The following is a 19,528-nucleotide window of genomic DNA, read 5'->3' as shown; positions in this document are numbered from 1 at the left end:
TCCAGACTCTGCGGTCCCAGAGTCGAATGGAGAGCCACTGACAGAAATGTGCCCTGAGCCTAGTCCACCGAGGAGGTCTCAGAGAAATCGCCGTGCACCTACCTACCTAAGCGATTATGACTGTTCATGACTGTATTTGCTTAGGGGGGAGGGATTTGTAGTGTATTCTGAAGCTGCCAGGAATACCTAAAGTGTATTGTGAAACACCTAATTGGGAAGCTATGTTAAGCTTCGTCTTGAACAAGGATTGAAGTCCAAGACATAAGCGGCCAATCAGGTTCAAATGTATGTAAGCGGGAAAGACGCTGATTGGTCCTTATGCGCTCAACCTGATAGGTTGATATCTGTATAGTAGGTGTGGCTACATTAGCCCGGAATGTTTAAATACCGAGCAGCTGCAATGGAAAAGCTGTTCGGGCTATCAGAAGAGTTGTACCGTGTTAGAGAAGTGATCATCGAGCTGAATAAACCTGAGTTTTGCTGAAATCACTCTGACTATTTTGTTAAGCATCGGACTTAACAATCTCCTTCCCAGCCAATCATCAACCTACCTTTATATCCCCCTCACTCTTCAGCTTTCCACCCCCCACACACCTGCAGCCTCTCCCGTGCTCTGAAGCCTTGACTGCTACATCACATTGGCTGTCATACGGGGACCACCTCAGCAGCATATAAGGATACAGAGCCCACCATTTTCTCCAGGGGAACTGATCTCTGCCATCTGGAAAGCAGTTGTAATTCTGAGTGATCTCCAGCCCTCACCTGGAGATTGGACACATTTTACCTCAGAACAGCAAACTGTTTAGAATGTTAGAGGCAAAAGCCAATCAAGTCGCATATGCAAACGACCTCTGTGTTCCGAGGCAAAGGCCAATGAGGCTGCATATGCAAATAACCTCTGTGTTCTGACTGGCTATGCGGGGGAGAGGAACACCAAACTGTTTAGAATGTTGGAGGTGAGACTGAAGCAATGCCAGCAGTGGATAGGGACAGATTCTGAATGACACACCAGGACGCCGACCAATTCCGGAGCGTGTGGAATGTTCTAGAGAAGTGCCACCACCATTCGGCTTTTATATATAAGGGAGATGACAGAAAACGACACGAAAACATGAGAGCAAAAAACTCTCTTTTAAAACTTTCCGGGCTTGTATAACCACGCCCACTAGTGTGTTAAGAACCAGTCATAACGATTACATAAAGACCAATGATTTCAGTTCCCTCCGGAACCTTTCTTATGCTCTGATTGGTCTACTGCGCAGAGTAGCCAATCAGAACGTGCATTTCACGATACCAGCCTTAGATAGGGATAAGATTCAAGCTCAGGCATTGTTGTATATATGCATAATACTTAACAGAATTATATAAATTTTGTAAAGAAAAGATAGTCTTCTGTGTGATCCCTTGCACCAGTTTCAAAGGTGATAGTCTCACTGGCCCCCAAAAGAGTATATATGTATTTTTTTAAATGCAGGCATCAAAATCATTGTTTACACTTGAATTACCAATAAATGTGTACAGTTTCACTGTTTATGGGTCCATTAAATATTCCCACTTTCCTTGTTTTTAGCATAATTGTATCATGATGAAACTCAGGAGGTGGTCCAAGTCCAGATGTATCTAGACAGCCAGCATTTTTTTTTAAAGCTCTTCAATAATGGCTTTTAGGGTTATCCAAATGTGAAGAACATTCCTTTGACACAATACTAGAAGCTGGTCCCATAGATGCTAAATCATGATAAGCACCCTGGCTACTCCACTAATAAATAGACAGGGATTAATAACTGCCTTTATAAAAAAATTTCTGCAGTATCAGGCATAGTCTTGAAAATGGACATGCTTCTTGCTTTAAATCTGGAGCTAACAGATGTTGCCATTTTAAAAGATATAGCTCCCTCTAGTAATATCCTGCTAAAATTATGTTTGATAAAAGGCCTGCTGCTCATAAAAAAACTGCTCTTGGCTTCAGAGAATCTTAGGGGGGAAAATAGCAAGGATTTTAAAACTTGCACATTTGGGAGTTTCAGTTATGCACAGTGGACACGTTGCTAGTTCCCTTTGTTCAGGAAGCAATACGTCCCTGTCCCCACCCCTGGTGAGTGCCTTGAACAATATATGTCTGCTAGTTATAGTGGATGTAAGTAGCTGGATTTCTTCCAGGTTTGAAACCTGGGGATTACTGAAGGGGAAAAGCATCCAAGAATAGGATGGGGTATGAGGAGAGAATCAGTAGGTGGGGGAAATGTTAGTATCTCTCCACAGTATCTCTTCTGCAAATGCTCCTTCCCAGTTAGCATGGCGTGACTTGCACTTCTCTCTTCGTATTTTTTTTTTGTGAAGAAGCAAAATAACTGCCAGATTGAAGTATTGGAACAGTAATCAAGTCATTTTTCATCCCAGTGCTCTTCTGCAGCCAATTATGCCTTTAAATGGGTCAGTGTTTTTGTAACTGTTGTGTACTGCCTCTTTAAGAGGCTATCCCAGTAGGCCTCAGAACAAGAAGGAGAGTAGGAGGGACTCAGTGCTTCTCAGTCTCCTTGCCAGCAGCCTACAGGAGTGGGGGCCTACTAAGAATCTGCAGAACCAGGCCAGGACACCTCTGCCTAGAGCTCTAGAAACAGCTTAGTTAAATGTTGTTATTCCTTATTCTGACAGCCAAGTTAGCTGCTCTACAGTTACTGTTAATAAAGAGGCCTTCAGCCAAATGGAGCTTGGGGTTTGTTGTTTGATCCACTACACAAAAGTACCCCAGTTGGAAGATTCATTGCTTCATGTTTTTCAATGTGATGAAGATTTGGGGTTGTGTGTTTGTGGTTTAAATGTATTTATTTATTTATTTTTTCTGTTTGTATCCCGCCTTGCTGGACATGCTGGCTCATTAATATTATTCAATTTATTAAAATTATTCAATTTATTAAAACAATTATATACAAAGATTTAAAATATAGTCACTCTGATTCTGTAGGTAAAAACACAGTTCTGAATTATTTGAATTAAGTCCAGGTATCTGTTCTAATAATTGATAAAGAGTTCTAGATGTCTTTTCCAACAATTTGTGTATAAAGTCCTTGGATTGAATCAGAATCAGTTTTATATCCTGAACAGGCCAGTTTCAGAAGAGGGGTGCTTCAGCATTCATGGATCTCAGAGCTGCATTTGATTCAGTCAGAGACATTGACTTTGGTCCAAGATGGCCAAAACTACAATAGATAAAAGACTCCTTTGGCTAACTTCTAAACTATATGAGAATCCTACAGCTGAAATTCAGTGCAGTCTTGAAGGCCAATTGTTGGGTACTATTTCTCTTTTCTAAGGGTGTTAAACACGGTTTCCTTTTATCTGCTCTACTTGTTAACCTTTTTGTGAATGATATGATTCCTTATCTTCAGAATTTGGGGAGTCATGCACCAGTTCTAGCCAACCGTGATTTCCCAGTTCTCCTTTATGCAGATAATACTTTGCTGTTATTAAGAACAGAAGCTGGACTTTGGAAAGTACTGATAATATCTATTAATTATTGTAGTTTGGAGGGGTTATCAGTTAATTAGCTGGACTACCATCTTGTGTTGCAGGAACTGCTCTAAGAATGGAATTTATTCAACACTTTCTGGAATCTAGGGCTTGACTTTGTGTTTTTAATTTGAGACTAAAATCCCTTTTTACAGTTTCAAACTCCTTTTTCGTCTTCTGAGGGGACATACTTACAAAAGTGTCTTGGTAAAGTTAACGGGATAGCAGATATGAGTGTCTTGGTCTTTCCCTTCCAGTGTTCTAAAATATGGGCTACTACAAAGCATTGAGAGAGGTCAAAAAGAGGGTAATCAAACTTGATAGAATTAGTATGGAATTTTGAGCTCACTGTGTGCACTCATCTCTAGCCCTTGGAATCTCCCCCCTCAAAATTCTCCATCCATATTTTAAATATCTTACTTTTCCTAGTAATCACCATGCATTAATGCTAAGTAGACTAAATACTTAGCCCACAGCCAAACTGAAGGGGTGATTTGGTAATATTCCATTCTCTGGACATGTCTGTCATTGTACCTCTGGCATGATTGAGTTCATTGATCACGTTTTATTTTTCTGTGACCAATGGTCCTCATTGCGAGAACTTTGGATTTCCCCCATTTTGATCAAATATCAATTTGCCATTGAATTGCAGGTGGTTTCTTTTGACTGGCTGACACTAGTCCTGCTTGTATATTATAATACCTTTGAGATCCTCTTCTGCCGTGTGACCATCTTGTAATTTTACTAATGGCATTATTTTCTTTCATCATCATTCTGTGCTGTTGATATTTGTATTGTGATTTCATTGTATGGCTCAAGACCTCTGGTCAAAGGAGCTTATTATTAATAAAGAAAAAGAATAAAGCCCGTTTTTGCATGAATGAAGCTAAAGAGACCCCCCCCCCCCGGTGTATAAATCTTGTCAGTATATTCATCCATCTCTGCAACTTCTGGTGCCTTATGAAGCCATTCCTGTGTTTTTGGAACAGAGGAGTTCTTCCAGTGTTTAGCTCAGACTATTCTAGCTGCTGCTGCTGCTGCTGCTACTGCTGCTCCTAAGAGATTTGATATTGGAGACCTTTTGAGTTCTTATATTTTCCACAGTGCTTTTCCGTTGAAATGGATCCTTGAGAATATTGCACACTGTAGGCAATAATGAGTCATTTGAAATTGTATTTTCACAAGTGTGTTTTACATACTTGTGCTTTTCCTACTTCTTTTTTTCTTTTCTTTGATCCCCAAAAAGAAAAGAAAAAGGAAAAAAATATAATAAGTCAGTGCTGCTTCTGAAAGGAGTAGCAGAGTCTAGCTGGGCAAAGCAGATGGAGGGGGGGGGGGGGGCAGAGCAGCCAGCCCAGTTTAACTTTCTCTTTCTGGAAGACCTAGAAAGTAGAATACAAAGCTAAGTGCTGGTGGGTTGCTGCTGAAGTAGGTGGGTTCAATGCTTGTTCTGTGCATGCTCTGCTGTCTCAGGACAGTACAGTGTATTGGTTGAAGGGTTACACTTCATCATCACAGGGCTGTTGACTTGTTTTATGAGGATGAATTACAGCAAATCGCTTTAGGTGGAAATGCTGTCACAATAAGTATGGATACAATAATAATAATGACAGGCATTGTGCTGCTTATCAGCTCTTCAAGCTTTCATTGTGGTGACATCGGTTTGGCTGGTTATGTGTGAATCTCATTCTGTATTTTAGGGAAGAAACACAAAGCTGAATTTCAGCTGTTAATTGACCAAATGAATAAGCGGAAGAAAAAAGCAAATAAAATCAAAACAGAAGAGGAAGAACCACAGCAGAAAGAAGCGGCAGCTGAAAACCCACCTTTAGAGATCGGTATGCATTGTTCATTATTCCCAATTGATGCGTATAATTTTGTTGGTAAAAATGAAGGTGAAACACCTCAGTTTCCATTTCCTAAAGTGTTATACCCTTGGAAGTCTGTTGATGTTAGTGAGCTTAGAAGGGTGTGGGCTCTTTTTGTAGCAGGTACTCATTTGCATATTAAGCGACACACCCCTAATGTAGCCAATCCTCCAAGAGCTTACAGTAGCTCCTGTAAGAAGAGCTCTGTAAGCTCTTGGAGGATTGGCTACATTAGGGGTGTGTGGCCTAATATGCAAAGGAGTTCCTGCTACAAAAAGAGCCCTAAGACGTGTAACTGTGCTCAGAGTGTCACTTCTAGGCCAATTTTCACCACGTATGTCTAAGATGGACTGGATCTGTAAGGTAGGTAGCCTTTGATTAATTGAAACCGAAGTCATTAGGGTAGTGTGTACATGAGTTTCCTCCCATAGAATTATCTACCATTAATGATGATTCATGAGAATCCTCTTTCCTTCTAATGTTATGTGTAACACTTGCTCAAAGCAGGCAATTTTACTGGAACTTGAGTGGGACAAGCACTTTTGCTTTCAGGTTGCTTCACCTGAATAGATCCTGAAATATTTAGTACATGAAGGATTTAAGCCTAAGGCCTGGACAGTACTCTTCCTTATAGCCCTATTAATTTGTGTTTCCAGCACTTAGTCCAAGCGGACTTTCCTAAAGACTCCTTCAGACTTTGTGACAGCTGGTGATCTTTATGTGCTGTGGAGAAGCAGGTGGACATTAATACACATTGAGTCTTTACTTCTTATTATGATTATTCACTGTTTGTACCTTTCTATCATCAAATTTTGAAACAGCAAGTACAGTTGCTTGTATGAGTAGCCTCTCCCCCATTGTATATAGCAAAATATAAACCAAACAAAGCTATCATAATCAGTTATTTTACCCCCAATAATTGTTTTGGCTCCTATAGATTCAGTGCCATAAGTTTCAGTTTTTGAACAGTAGAAAACCTTAATACTTCTCCTTTCTCACAAAATAGTCAAATTAATTCCAGCTTCTGGTCTTTGTGCTGCATGTTTCTTGGCTAGCATGTTTCTTGGCCAATTCCTTATTATAACCAACAACATATGTCTCATAATCCTACACTGCCCATGTCATAGTTAAATCATAGCACAGAAATCTGAATTTGTATACGTTTCTAATAAGCAGGCTGACGCAACACTTAATTTCTCTGCACCTGGACTGAGAAGCAAATCCTTGCTTTGGAAGGGAAAGCAGAGTCAACACAATAACTGAAGAAGGAGTGACATGATTCGAGGAATCCAGGAAGCATTGCACAGAATTCTGATTACATTTTTCTCATGGTTGAAAATGAACACAGCCCACTGCTGTTGGGTGAACCTAAGCGTGACTTAAAAAACGGAGTTATTTTGCCAAAAACGTGCCTATTTTCTGAGCCCAGTTCCAAACTGTGGATACCCCATGAAAATCCCAGTGAGATCATAGATTTTGTAAAACATTCTTTCCATTTGTCCTCCCTTGCCATCTTGAGTGCTGCTCTTTCCTGGTATATGTTGTTATCATGATGCCTAATACTGTAGTGGGAGGCAGTGTGTGTGTTAAGTGCTGTCCAGATGGAAGAGTAGGGTGGAGGTAATTCTTTTCAGCTGGGATTACAGTCTGAGCTGCAGAAGAACTTTGAAGACTGTAGAATCTAGGAATTATGAATTTAAGCAACAGCACCTCTAGAGCTCATTGGACAGGCATGTGCATTTTCTCTTTCTGTGTCCAGTGCTTTCATCTAGTTCTTCTGGATACCATTTCCACATATGGAAAAAACTATCTTAGTTCTGAGTATCAATAGGTCTCAGGGCTGTGGCTCAGTGCTCTGTATGCAGGCGGTCCCAGTTCCAATTCCCAGCATCTCCAGTTAAAAAGGATTAGATAGCCAGTGATACGAAGGACCTCTACCTGAAACCTTGGGGAGTCACTATCAGTCGGAGTAGGCAGTATACTGACCATGATAGATCAGTAGTCTGATGTAGTATAGAGCAGCTTCACAGATTTAAAAAAGGTAGCTATTTTTCAGCCTATGTTTTAGTTAGGCAGGATTTTGACTGCATCTCTGGAGAATTTTGTCCTTTGATGCTGCTAATCAGCTTCACTTAAGTCATCTAAATCTCAGTGCTTCTCAAGTTAACAAGATTGCTTTTCTGACCTGTCAGTGGCTCTTGACCTGTTTCCTTTACCAAAGCTTTCATGAATAAAAAATAAATGAAAATACCAGAATGCTTTTTGAATCCCATTGTTGACATCTTGCACAGCTCTTGATGCCAAAGCAAGCTTGAATTGTGTCCAAGAGTAAAAGGTATTGCCTTCAGCTCATCTTGCAATGGTTATCTCCCTTTGTCATTTTAGAAATTTTATTTGGTGGAAGAGTTCCTGACTTCCTCAGTATCCATTTCATTTTAATTTATAATACATAGATTTTCTGGGTTTATTGAACTGTTTATCAGCACTTTAGGAATACAGCAGGATTATTTTACACTAGTGATCTGCACTATCAAAAATGCATTCAAAGTGTGACAAGTTTCTTTTGGTAATTCTTTTAACATTGTCTCTTAGAGCCAAACTATTTTCTGCTCAATAGATCAGTTTTGGATCGTCATTGAAATGGGGCCTGGTCATAGAATCATAGAATGTTAGAGTTGGAAGGGACCTTGCAGGAGTTGGAAGGGAGCCTGCTTCAGCGAGGAGGGCGGGGTAAAAGTTGAAACAATAAATAAAAAAATAAACAAACCCCCTGCACTTTGCAGGAGCATAGCTGAAAGATAGCCCTACAACATACCCGAAAGATGGTCATGCAGCCATTCCAACTTTCAGTGTTATAGACGGGATTCACACTAGATAACAGGGCAAGCCCTTTACGTCCCTGCTACATTGAATACACAGCCTTTTCTCACATGAAATAATAGATGGGTATGGAACTCCAATGCCAACTTTGTTTCACCTCCGTGCTAAGTCCAGGGAAACAGTGCTTGGATTCAGATGGCAAACTTAACCACGGTAAAGTTAAAATGTGCACAAATGAGGCCTATTACTGGGCTTGCACACATGACCTACTCTTTCTTCCATTTCTGTCCCCTCTTGCACAGGGTGCAATAAAGAAATCTCAGAAATGAACTCCAACTGCCCATGATACACAGGTTAACTGAGGATAATTCTTATGTTCTTTGTTTACTCACCTGTTATCTCCCACACTAACTGGGATTCTAAACAAGAATTTAATCCAGGTTTAGAATCTCATGCATAGTTTTGGGGGGGGGGAACTACCTTCGATTCACTGTTATCTAATTAGTATCTGATCGGGCTTACTTCATTGTACTTCATAGGCTGCATTTGGAGCACATTTTAACTTAACCATGGTAAGATTTGCTGACTAAAGGCAGCCTATATATTCATATTTGTATTTAAAATGCTGATTATAATCTATACTGCATGTTAGTCAGTCAGTCAAAACCTTTATTGGCGTAGATTGAAAAACAAAACATCACAAGAACATAAGAGAATCCAATGTTGGATCAGGCCAATGGCCCATCCAGTCCAACAGTCTGTCACACAGTGGCCAAAAATACCAGGTGCCATCAGGAGGTCCAGCAGTGGGGCCAGGACACTAGAAGCCCTCCCACTGTTGCCTCCCCAAGCACCAAGAATAAAATGCATCACTTGCCCCAGACTGAGAGTTCCTTTCTATACCTTGTGGCTAATAGCCGCTGATAGACCTCTGCTCCATATGTTTATCTAATTCCCTCTTGAAGCTGTCCATGCTTGTAGCTGCCACCACCTCCTGTGGCAGTGAATTCCATGTGTGAATCACTCTTTGGGTGAAGAAGTACTTCCTTTTATCTATTCTAACCCGACTGCTCAGTTTCATTGAATGCCCACGAGTTCTTGTATTGTGAGAAAGGGAGAAAAGTACTTCTTTCTCGACCTGTTCTATCCCATGCATAATCTTATAAACCTCGATCATGTCACCCCTCAGCCGTCGTTTCTCCAAGCTAAAGAACCCCAAGCGTTTTAACCTTTCTTCATAGGAAAAGTGTTCCAACTCTTTTATTATTCTAGTTGCCCTTTTCTGCACTTTTCCCAATGCTATATCCTTTTTGAGGTGTGGTGACCAGAACTGTACACAGTACTCCAAATGAGGTCACACCATTGATTTATACAGGGGCATCATGATACTGGCTGATTTATTTTCAATTCCCTTCCTAATAAATCCTTTTGGAGTGCCTCACAGTCCTCCCTGCTTTTCACAACACTTTTGTGTCATCTGCAAATTTAGCAGCTTACTCCCAGCTCCAAATCATTAATTAACAAGTAAAAAGCATCGGACCCAATAATGATCCTTGCGGTACCTCACTGCTTACCACCCTCCACTGAGAAAACTGTCCATTTATACTCTCTGTTTCCTATTAATTAGCCAGGTTTTGATCCACAAATGGACTTGTCCTTTTATCCCATAACCACTGAGCTTGCTTAGGAGCCTTTGATGAGGAGCTTTATCAAAAGCTTTTTGGAAGTCAAAGTAAACAACGTGTATTGGATCCCCTTGTCCACATGTTTGTTCACTCCCTCAAAGAACACTAACAGGTTAGTGAGACAAGATCTTCCCTTACAGAACCCATGCTGAGTCTTCCTCAATAGTTTTTGTTCATCAATGTGCCTACTAATTCTTTCCTTAATAACAGTTTCCACCAACTTACCTGGTACTGACATCAGACTGAGTATTGATCCCTATGGTACTCCACTGCTTACCACCCTCTGCTGAGAAAATTTCCCATCTATACTCACTCTCTGTTTCCTATTAGTTAGCCAGTTTTTGATCCACAAAAGGACTTGTCCTTTTACCCCGTTGACTATAGAGCCTCCTTAGGAGCCTTTGATGAGGATGTTTATCAAAAGCTTTCTGGAAGTCAAGGTGAACAACATCTATTGGGTCCCCCTTGTCCACATGTTTGTTCACTCCCTCAAAGAACACTAACAGGTTAGTGAGACAAGATCTTCCCTTAAAGAACACATGCTGAGTCTTCCTCAATAGTTTTTGTTCATCAATGTGCCTACTAATTCTTTCCTTAATAACAGTTTCTACCAACTTACCCGGTACTGACATCAGACTGACTGGCCTGTAATTTCCTGGATCTCTTCTGGAACTCTTTTTAAAGATGGGAGTGACATTAGCTACCTTCCAGTCCTCAGGAATGGAGGCAGATTTTAATTAAAGATAACATATTTTTGTCAGGAGATTTGAGTTCTTTCAGAACTCTTGGTTCTTTCAGAACGACAACAACATAGGAACCACAGATTTTAAATATTCAAAGACAGTCATCCCACCAGAGCTTTAATCTTATAGTCCCGAACCCTCATAGCAGTAGAGAAAAACCTCACCACTGCAAAGGTGATACGAGGGTGGTGATCTGATAGAAGGAGGGATACTAGTATCTCTTCTGGATCCTATTGATCAAAAGGGGGCTGATTAGGACATCCCATATTTTATCGTAGAATTCACAACTAAGTAAGATGTGGGTAATTGATTCTGTTTTCCTGCTACTACATAGACAGGTCCTTTCAGGGTAGGGGACCTTTGCAAATCTACCATAAAGGACCGCAGATGGTAAAGCGTCGAAACTTGCAAGCATAAAAGCTCATCTTAATGGTGGGGCTGTAAGCGGTAAAAAATAGTCAGTTATATAAGCCCATTCCTCGGTGTTATATTAAACTTCAGAGGGAAGGAAGTAATTATGGAACAGAGAGTTTGTTTTTCAATGTCAAGGATCCTTTGCCTCAATGTTCTAGATATTTGAGATTCACCTCACGTGAGCAGGGAGTCTAAGGGGATACCAATAGATTGTATTTTTCTCAGTTTTGAGGTTGACCAATTAGATGTAAATGAGTCTTACAGCAGCAGACAGACATAACTCTCAGGTTCTGTTCTAAAGTAAAGGCGTAACCAGAATTTTAAGGTCAATAACGAAGCTCTGGTCACTAGGAGGTGCTGTCCTGTCACATGGCTGCATAATTTACTCAGGCACTCCAAGGATATGCTGCAGAAACATTGCCTGGATCTGCTCAACCTGTTGATTACTGCATGTTTATAAAAGCAACATATAAATATACTGAAGAGCTCCCAGTTTACTTTGAATTACAATGATTCAGGAGTGTGGAACTTTTGTTTTTGTGAAGGCAGCCGTCTAACTCATGTGCCCTCATCCCTGAGAGAAAGGGCAACTTCTCTCACTTACACAAAAAAGTCACTTTCCCCGGCCAACTGGATTTTTGTTTTCTATCTTAATCTAATTAGAAATCACAAATTCTGTACTGGGATGTAAAAAAAAATACAGAAAAATCCCTGGAAAAAAATCACTGAAGGAGTTATTGAAGTCTGTCAGTAGATTTAGAAATCTGTGTGACATGCAAGCCAGAGACTGCAGCATAGCATGTGTTAGTCATGGTTTTAGTTTATTTACTGAATAGAACATGTAACACATTTTAGTCAGGGTTTTAGTTTATTCACTGAAGAAAACACATATATGGCAGTATGAATTCTTAGAAACATATTTAATCTAATTTACTTTTGGGTTTTGCTGCTTCTGCCAGGGGAAAAGCAGAGTGCTGCAGAACATCCAGGGTGTAGCTTCCTTGCAGATGAGGCAGTCAAGAAGGAGGCTCTGGATTGTGCAAGAAGCCCATCTCTTCATTTGCCTGAAGCCAAAGAATCGATTATTCTATCCTCTGGATCCTCAAACAGGTTGGTTGTCATAAAGTCCTTTTTCCTTCTTTTGTGTTCGGCCTCAAAGGACATGGGAACAAAAGTTTTTGACCAATCTCCCAGCCTAACAGGTCTTTACAGGGTTGTTGTGAGAAAAAACGTAATCCTGACAAGACAGAGATTCTCTGGGTTAGTAGAAAGGCTGAGCAGGGACTTGAGATCTCTCCGGTCTTGGATGGGCTTGTACTCCCTTGAAAAGCCATGTTCACAGTTTGGAAATGCTGTTTGACATGGCAGTCACCTTAGAAAACCTGTGGTGGCTCAGAATGCCTTTGCCCAGCTTCGACGGGTGCATCAGCTTCCATTGTTTCTATTCAGTCTGATCTAGCCACAGTGATCCATGCCTTAATTAGATCTTGACTGGACTACTACAATACACTTTGTTTGGGGCTACCCTTGAAGAGTGGTTGGAAGCTGCAGCTAGTGCAGAATGCTGAGGCTAGACTGCTGGTCGGGGCCAGCTATCAGGAGCATAGGACCCTAATACTACAGCAATTACACTGGCTATTGGTCCACTCCCAAGCCCAATTTAAGGTGTTGGTTTTCTCCTTTAACGCTCTACACGGATGGCTGTCTTGTGTTCTGCAAGAGGGAAAGGTGGCTGATAAATGTTTTAAATAAATATGTGATAGCATGTGTGGTGCTTTCGGTGAATAGACGTTAGACAAATGCTGAGATATAAGAGATAATTTGATCACATTGTTAGCATTCATCCTATTATGGCAAGTAGTCTGTGCAGGGAGATGGCTTAGTTTCCGGATTTTGAAAAACGGGCAAATATGTAAAACAGTGATACTCACTCAGTGGCTCAGGAGCCACATGTGGCTTTTTTACATGCCACTTGCGGCTGTTCTGAACCCTTTTCCCCAATGTGGCATTTGCCTCATGTTTCAGTAAAGTGGACAAGGCCCTTGCCCAATTGGGCTTGTAGTTAGCAGCTGGGTTTCCAGCCTTAAAAAACTGGAGGAATGGATAAGAGGCAAAAACAGACCTAAAGCCATTAAATGAGTTTGGCAGGTCTTTGGACCCAGGCCTGTGGTAGTAGATTTAAAGTGTTGGTCATCCTTACTCTTAATGCAGGGGTTTTTGGAAACTAGTTCACAGAATTTGGAATTGCAGATGCTCCTGCTCCTCTCCCAAGATGTCTTACTGCTTTAAAAGTTGTTTGTACAAGTTGCTTAACAAGGGGGCCATGACTTTTTCTAGGCTAAGCTGAAGGTTCAAGTTCTCACTGGTGTCACCACTGGTGAGGGAGAACTAGCAATGGAACAAGGAGATAAGCCATGAAACAGAAATGCAACAGAGCACTACTTTGCATGCAGCTTCTCCAGTTAAAAGGTTCAAGTGGTGGGTGATTTGAAAGAACTCTGCCTGAGACCCTGGAGAGCCACTGCTAGTCGGAGTAGACAGTACCGTGACCTGGATAGATCTCAGTATGGCAGCTTCATGTGCGCACGTTTTTGGAATGAGAATCCTGATAGTGTGACATGGTGCTAAAAGATGGATTTGTTAGTTGAAAGGCTTTGGTGTTTAATGTTTGCATGTTTTTCATGTTTTCACATTGCTCAACTCTTTCCTGGCAACTTTAGCTAGGGTCCTCATGTGCAAATGATTAGTTCATTCATGCTTCGTAGGTGACCTTTATTTGACTCTTCTTATATTTATTTTGAAGACAAAAACAATTAAGCAGATAGGTGCACGGGAATGTAAAGTATGTAAAATAATTTGAGGGAAAGCTTGGCAATGCTTCTTTCATTCTGAGAAAACAGCTTTTGAAAATGTAACTTTGCAACATGCTTTAGAGAACAGATGTTTCCCATTGTTTCAGTATCTCTGGTTTCCAGAATATGACTCCCTACATAGCCAACATAATATATACCATTGTTACTACAATTTTTAATGTTTGCTGTGAGTGAGAAGAAAATCTTCTTCTGGCTGTACCTGAAAAATCACACACACAGGCCATTCAGAGGCAAAATGGAATGGATTTGCAAACCTTCTTGCAGTGACAGCTTATTTTGATGATCATATTATTTATATATGCAGAATCATTATTATATTATTGCTTAAAGGGTCATATTAGTAGACAGCTGGATGGATGGACCAGGTACATTGCTTTGTTTTAAGGACTGGATCCCACAATCCTCTTGTGCAAGGATCACAGATCTTCCATGCTTTACCTGCCTTCTAATATTACCTTCTGACCCTGAGAAAGTTGACAGTAGAGGCAGGAAGAACAATTTCACTTCTTTCACCTGCTTAGCAAAGCCCTGTAAGTCCCGCATCATGGGAATTAGCTTTCCCACAGTTGGAAAGGTCTGGTGGGGGGAGAAGAGTAAGGGACGATCTGCATCCATCGGCATCTTATTCTTGGATTCTGATTGTATTTTATCTAAAAATATAACTATGCATTCAGTCATAATGTGATTTTTGAATGTCAATTAAGAACTGTTCTCTTTCAAAAATCTGTGTGAACGGTGATAAAATGATAAATATTGATCTCTCATTCATTGTGATTGTTTTTAATCATTTGTATTGCAATGCCTTAAATATTAATTCAATATATCCAACCCTTTGGTGGAATTGTAGTGTTTTTATTGTCCTCAAATTTAAACTTCTAAAAAACCTTTGCAAGCTGTTGAAGGTTCTCCTTCCTTTTCCCATATAAGCTGTATGGCTTTTGAGAAAAACACTTTATGAACAGCGGCACTTGTCCTCTACACATTTGCAGTTCTGTTGAAACTAAAACTTAAATGTTCATAATAGTAGTGGTGGAAATTAAGTTATTTCTACAAAAACATGCTAGGCTTGATTATGAAGTTTAAAAGACAAAAGAAAAGTAGCATGTATCCTACGTGACAATAGATTCAAAATCTAAAGGTGTCAGACCTTATCCTAAAAAAAAGAGTTCACAAAATCTGTAGGGTTTAGAACAGCAAGATTAATATCCATTAAAAGCTTTGTTATCCACACTTGATTATCATGAACACTCAGTTAACTGGCACTGCCCAGAGAGCGAGCTCCTCCCTCTCAGCCACAATACCCTTGCTTCTTAGGGCATGGGCTGCACTCCCACCTCTCCAGCTGGCCAGCTTGATGCCTTTTTGCCATTCTGGGCTTCCGAAAGTTGGCACTGCCAGCTCCCTTCAGCCTGTCTCATGCTGTTAAGAGCGAGCCCTGTTGGGGGAGTATGGGGCAGCTCCCCCACATGTCTGCCTGTTGCCTAGGATGGCTTCATTGATTGGAGGGAGGGGTCCTACCAAGCATGAGGGTGGTCTCTGTGGCAGTCCCAATGGGGCTGGGTTTGGTCGATGGAGATTCCTTGGGGCAGAACAGAAAGCTTGGTTATTTGGCACATTTGATTAACTGGTGACTGCTTTTCCCCATGAGTGCCAGATAACAAAGCTTATACTGTACCAAAGATCAGAATTAAAGCAGTATAAAGTAAAACAGGAAACTCCCACATAATGAGAATCTTTGCTGCATTGTGTCATTTTTGAAAAGCGTTATAAAGCCAGTCAAAAGGTCACCAGTCAACCACATATGAATTTAAATGCCAAGTGTCTTTCAAAGGAGCTAAGTTTTAAGATTCCCTTGAAAGGCCAGCACATAGGGGGACAGCACAATCTCAGAGGGAAGTAAATGGGGGGGGGGCAGTTGTAAAAAAAATGTGGTTGTTTGCCAGCATTACCTCTGAGAAGGCAGATTCCTGCAGCAGGGTTCTAGATGATAATATCTGGGCACATTCATCTAGATATTTGGATACTTTGGAACCTAAAGGCCTGTGAAGGTCAAAACCAGCTGGACTACGAAAAAGTGGAGGGGGGGAGCTACCCACCCCTTGAAAATGGCAAATAAGATTTAAAAGCATCAGAGGGGGCAGAAAGTGGTGGCATTTGAGCGGAAGGCTGGTTTCAATCAGTATAATGCCAGACTGTTAAGGCGGCAAAGTGAATAAGCTTCTAAAGACTTAAGCAAACAATATCTTATCGTGCTGAAAAGATGGCGGCGAAAGCGAAGATTCAACAAGGAACTGCCAGCTCAACACGTCCGGTTTCCAAACCGGAAGTGAACTTTGACTTTTCAGGCATGCTGGATACTGCATTGCGACCTCTGGTGGCATAGATGACTAACATCAGCAAGACCTTGGAGTCTTTACAAAAACAGCTAAAAGAATCCAATAAAAGAACAGAGGAAGTTGAAAACAAGACTAAAGCAATTGACCAAAGACTGAAACTTGTGGGAAAAGAAAAATCTTCAGATAAAACTCAACTTTTGCAGCTATAAATGGAAAAATCTTCATACGTGTTGAGATTTCAAGGTGTGCCAGAAGACAAATCCAAGAATCTGAAAGAAATCCTCAGTGAAGTGCTTGCACCAGTGACAGGCATCAAGGCGGAAGTACTACAAAGCGAAATGGATATGATCTATCGTCCATATTCAGAATTTATTAAGAAAAAAACATGCCTGGTGAAATATATGTCAGATTCTCTAAGAGATCTATAAGAGATGCAATATTGAAAGCAACATCTGGGACTATACTGAAAATTAAAGAAGAGGACATCAGAATATTGAAAGACATTCCATTTGAGATAAGGAAGAGGAGAAAACAATACAAGAATGTAACCACTTATTTACACGAAAATTCCACTACCTACGGATGGATACTACCTGAAGTCTTTATGTTCAACTGCAAAGGCAAAAAAAGAAAAGATTGACTCTTTTACTAAAGCGAAGCAGTTTTTGGAGAGATTTCAAGAACCCAAAAAAGATACAAAGAACACAGAGGAGGAAGAAGAAGGAGCACTGGACAGTCAGCATGGCTTGGAAAGCCACAAAACGTCTGTAGATGGCAGTTCAGAAATAGAATCTGAATCAGAATTGGGAGTGGCAGTACCCAAACCACCCCGGGACGATAAAAGCAAGAAGAGAGGAAAGAAAGGCAGAAAATAACTTAAACTTTAGAAGAAATGTTTATATTACATTGCATAATCTTGCATTGTCAATAATTTTAATGTTTTGCATATTGAAACAGTAGAATGGAATTTTTATTCTTAACCTGTATAAGAGAAAAGCTTTTAAAATAATAACTACTATCATATATGGTCATTGTATAGATGTAATTTTAGTTAGTGTGTAGTTTTTGTAGGAGTTATATAGAAAATAAAAATTTAAAATTTAAAAAGAAACCCAGCTGGACTACAACTGGCCTGCAGCCTGGTTATTCTGCAGCCTATTTATCCAGTGAAACTATGCTGCTTATGATTTTGAGGAGTATAACTAGGGTTGCCAAGTCTGAATTTCGCCACAGCGGGGGACTCCCGACTGGCGGCTGGAGCGCGAAGCATGCGCGTGCGCCGCATCCACGTCACTTAGAAGTGGCTGGGGGGGGGGGGGGGGGGGCCCCCAGGGTATAGAGTTTTCCCTCGGATGACCATGGCCCCGCCCCCAGTGTGCCCGGCGTGGTCGCGTCACTTCCGGGTGACGTGCACGTTGGGGTGGGGTTCCCCCCGGGGCCCGATCCATCGGCGGCGGGGAACGGCCTCTGGGGCGGGGGTTTCCCCGCCCCCCGGGGGGACTTGGCAAGCCTAAGTATAACCCTATCCCAATGGCCTTCATTTCCAATCCATAAGCACTTGTCTCTTGTCTAGATTATGCTTCAGTTTTTTTTAATTTTTTATTCTTTCACACTTGAGTTAGGGTAGCTACTAGTTCTCTAGAATTAGATTGTAAGGCCAGATGGATTGGATTTTGTAAGCATGTTAATGGTACCTCACTCCCAGTCTCCCCTAGCAGTTTTCAGTAGATGATAACCAGCGTGGGTTACTAAAGAGAGTCCTGAGATACCCCATGGGCTAGAGACCATGCACTAGAGATCAGAATCATCAAATGCTGAAGGATGACCATGGCATCAAAAGCTGATGAGCAGTCCAGGTTAACCAGCAAGGAGAGACTTCCTGTTGGCAGTGTGTGTTTTTTATATAGACATGGTTGATTTTAGTATTAGATGATCTCAATAAACCTAAATAAAAAAATCAAAGCCAAAATTTTTGTTTAAATGTATCTTGACTTTTCCCTTCTGTTGTTTGAATTTCTGTTGTCAAAATTTATTAGTAAAATCTCTGTAAAACTATATTGAATTTGTAACTAACAATTCAAATTGGTAGTTTCTGAGGAGGTAGCTGGGACATCTTTTACCACATCTTGATAGTCTTCATTCTTTTCCAGTAAAAATCCAAAGAAGGAAAACTTGCAAGGATTTTGGAGGCAACTGGGGACAAATCTGGGGGGTTCTGTCCCATTTGTAATACACAGGATGCCACTTGTTGCTTTCAGAGGCACAGATAGCAACCAAGTTCCAGACTGCATTTCCAGTGCACTCCTGTGCAGAATTACTCCACTCTAAACCTGTAGATTTCAGTCAGCCTTAGACTGAAATGATTCTGCATAGGACTGTACTGTTAGGTGAGTGCAAATTTCTATAATTTTGAAGTACACATTTTAATATAGCATCTTAGTATTGAAAAGCTTAAAGAGATCTCTCAGAGCAACCTTCTCTCTTGGAAAAGAAGATATATCCCAAATGCTGTGATTTATATTTATATAGCAGGAAAGTTTTGTATAAGTGAAGTTTCAGAGAGACAAAATGAAACACTTTCCTTTGGGGCTGTCCCTTTGCCCTTCAACTGCCGAGAAGTCTGGAATAATAGCCTCAATTGTCATCTAGTGGTTTTTTTCCCCATCCCAGGAAGGATTTGCAGATGCAGCTGAGTTCTTAACCTTGCCCAGGTTTTGATTTGATTTTTTGGGGGTGGCGGGGGTGTGTGGATTTGCATCTAGAGGAGCCAGATCTATTAAGGCTGATGTCTAGAAGCAGTTTCCATAGTGCTCCTGTCTGGTGTTTTCTTACTGATTCCAAAAGATGTTGAGGATAATTTGATTTAATGAAATTTCAGCCCTGTATTTGGGTATACACATTAGGGTATTTAATATTTGATTTTTAATTGCCACAGCAAACAAAATGTCAAGTCCAAAAATAGTAGTGAACAATCCATTATAATAAAACAGAAGTTTTATCTGTTAAGTGGAAAAGAAAAAAAGGAAATATGTTTGCTGTTGTCATTGTGTACACACACAGAGAGAGTAATTTAAACACAGACATACACAATCTTAGGAGCCTGTAATACTAAAAATGTAGTCAGATAAGTTGTGAATCCCTATAGATACCTTGGTTAGAGAAAATAGTTGTTAAAACTACAGATACCTTGATTTGAGTCCGATGGCACTGTAGAGACCAAAATGATTTTTCGGTATTATTATTCTGAATCGCCCCATCCCTGAGTACACAGGGCTCTGG

The 19,528-nt window shown here is 40.7% G+C and overlaps 1 protein-coding gene across 1 annotated transcript in view; it reads left to right on the top strand.

Moving 5' to 3' along the window:
• RAD18 (RAD18, E3 ubiquitin protein ligase) overlaps positions 1 to 19,528 on the top strand; it is a 176,060-nt gene that overhangs the window by 92,169 nt on the left and 64,363 nt on the right. Inside the window, exons 10-11 of the mRNA XM_015415566.1 lie at positions 5,211 to 5,348; positions 12,000 to 12,150. Of these exons, the coding sequence (XP_015271052.1) occupies positions 5,211 to 5,348; positions 12,000 to 12,150 (289 nt within the window). The remainder of the gene's footprint in view (positions 1 to 5,210; positions 5,349 to 11,999; positions 12,151 to 19,528) is intronic.

The sequence above is a fragment of the Gekko japonicus genome, unplaced genomic scaffold, assembly GCF_001447785.1.
Source record: "Gekko japonicus isolate JY-2015 unplaced genomic scaffold, Gekko_japonicus_V1.1 scaffold2100, whole genome shotgun sequence".
NCBI lineage: Eukaryota > Metazoa > Chordata > Lepidosauria > Squamata > Gekkonidae > Gekko > Gekko japonicus.
Note: the sequence above shows the minus strand (reverse complement) of the source record. Positions and strands in the feature narration are given on the sequence as shown.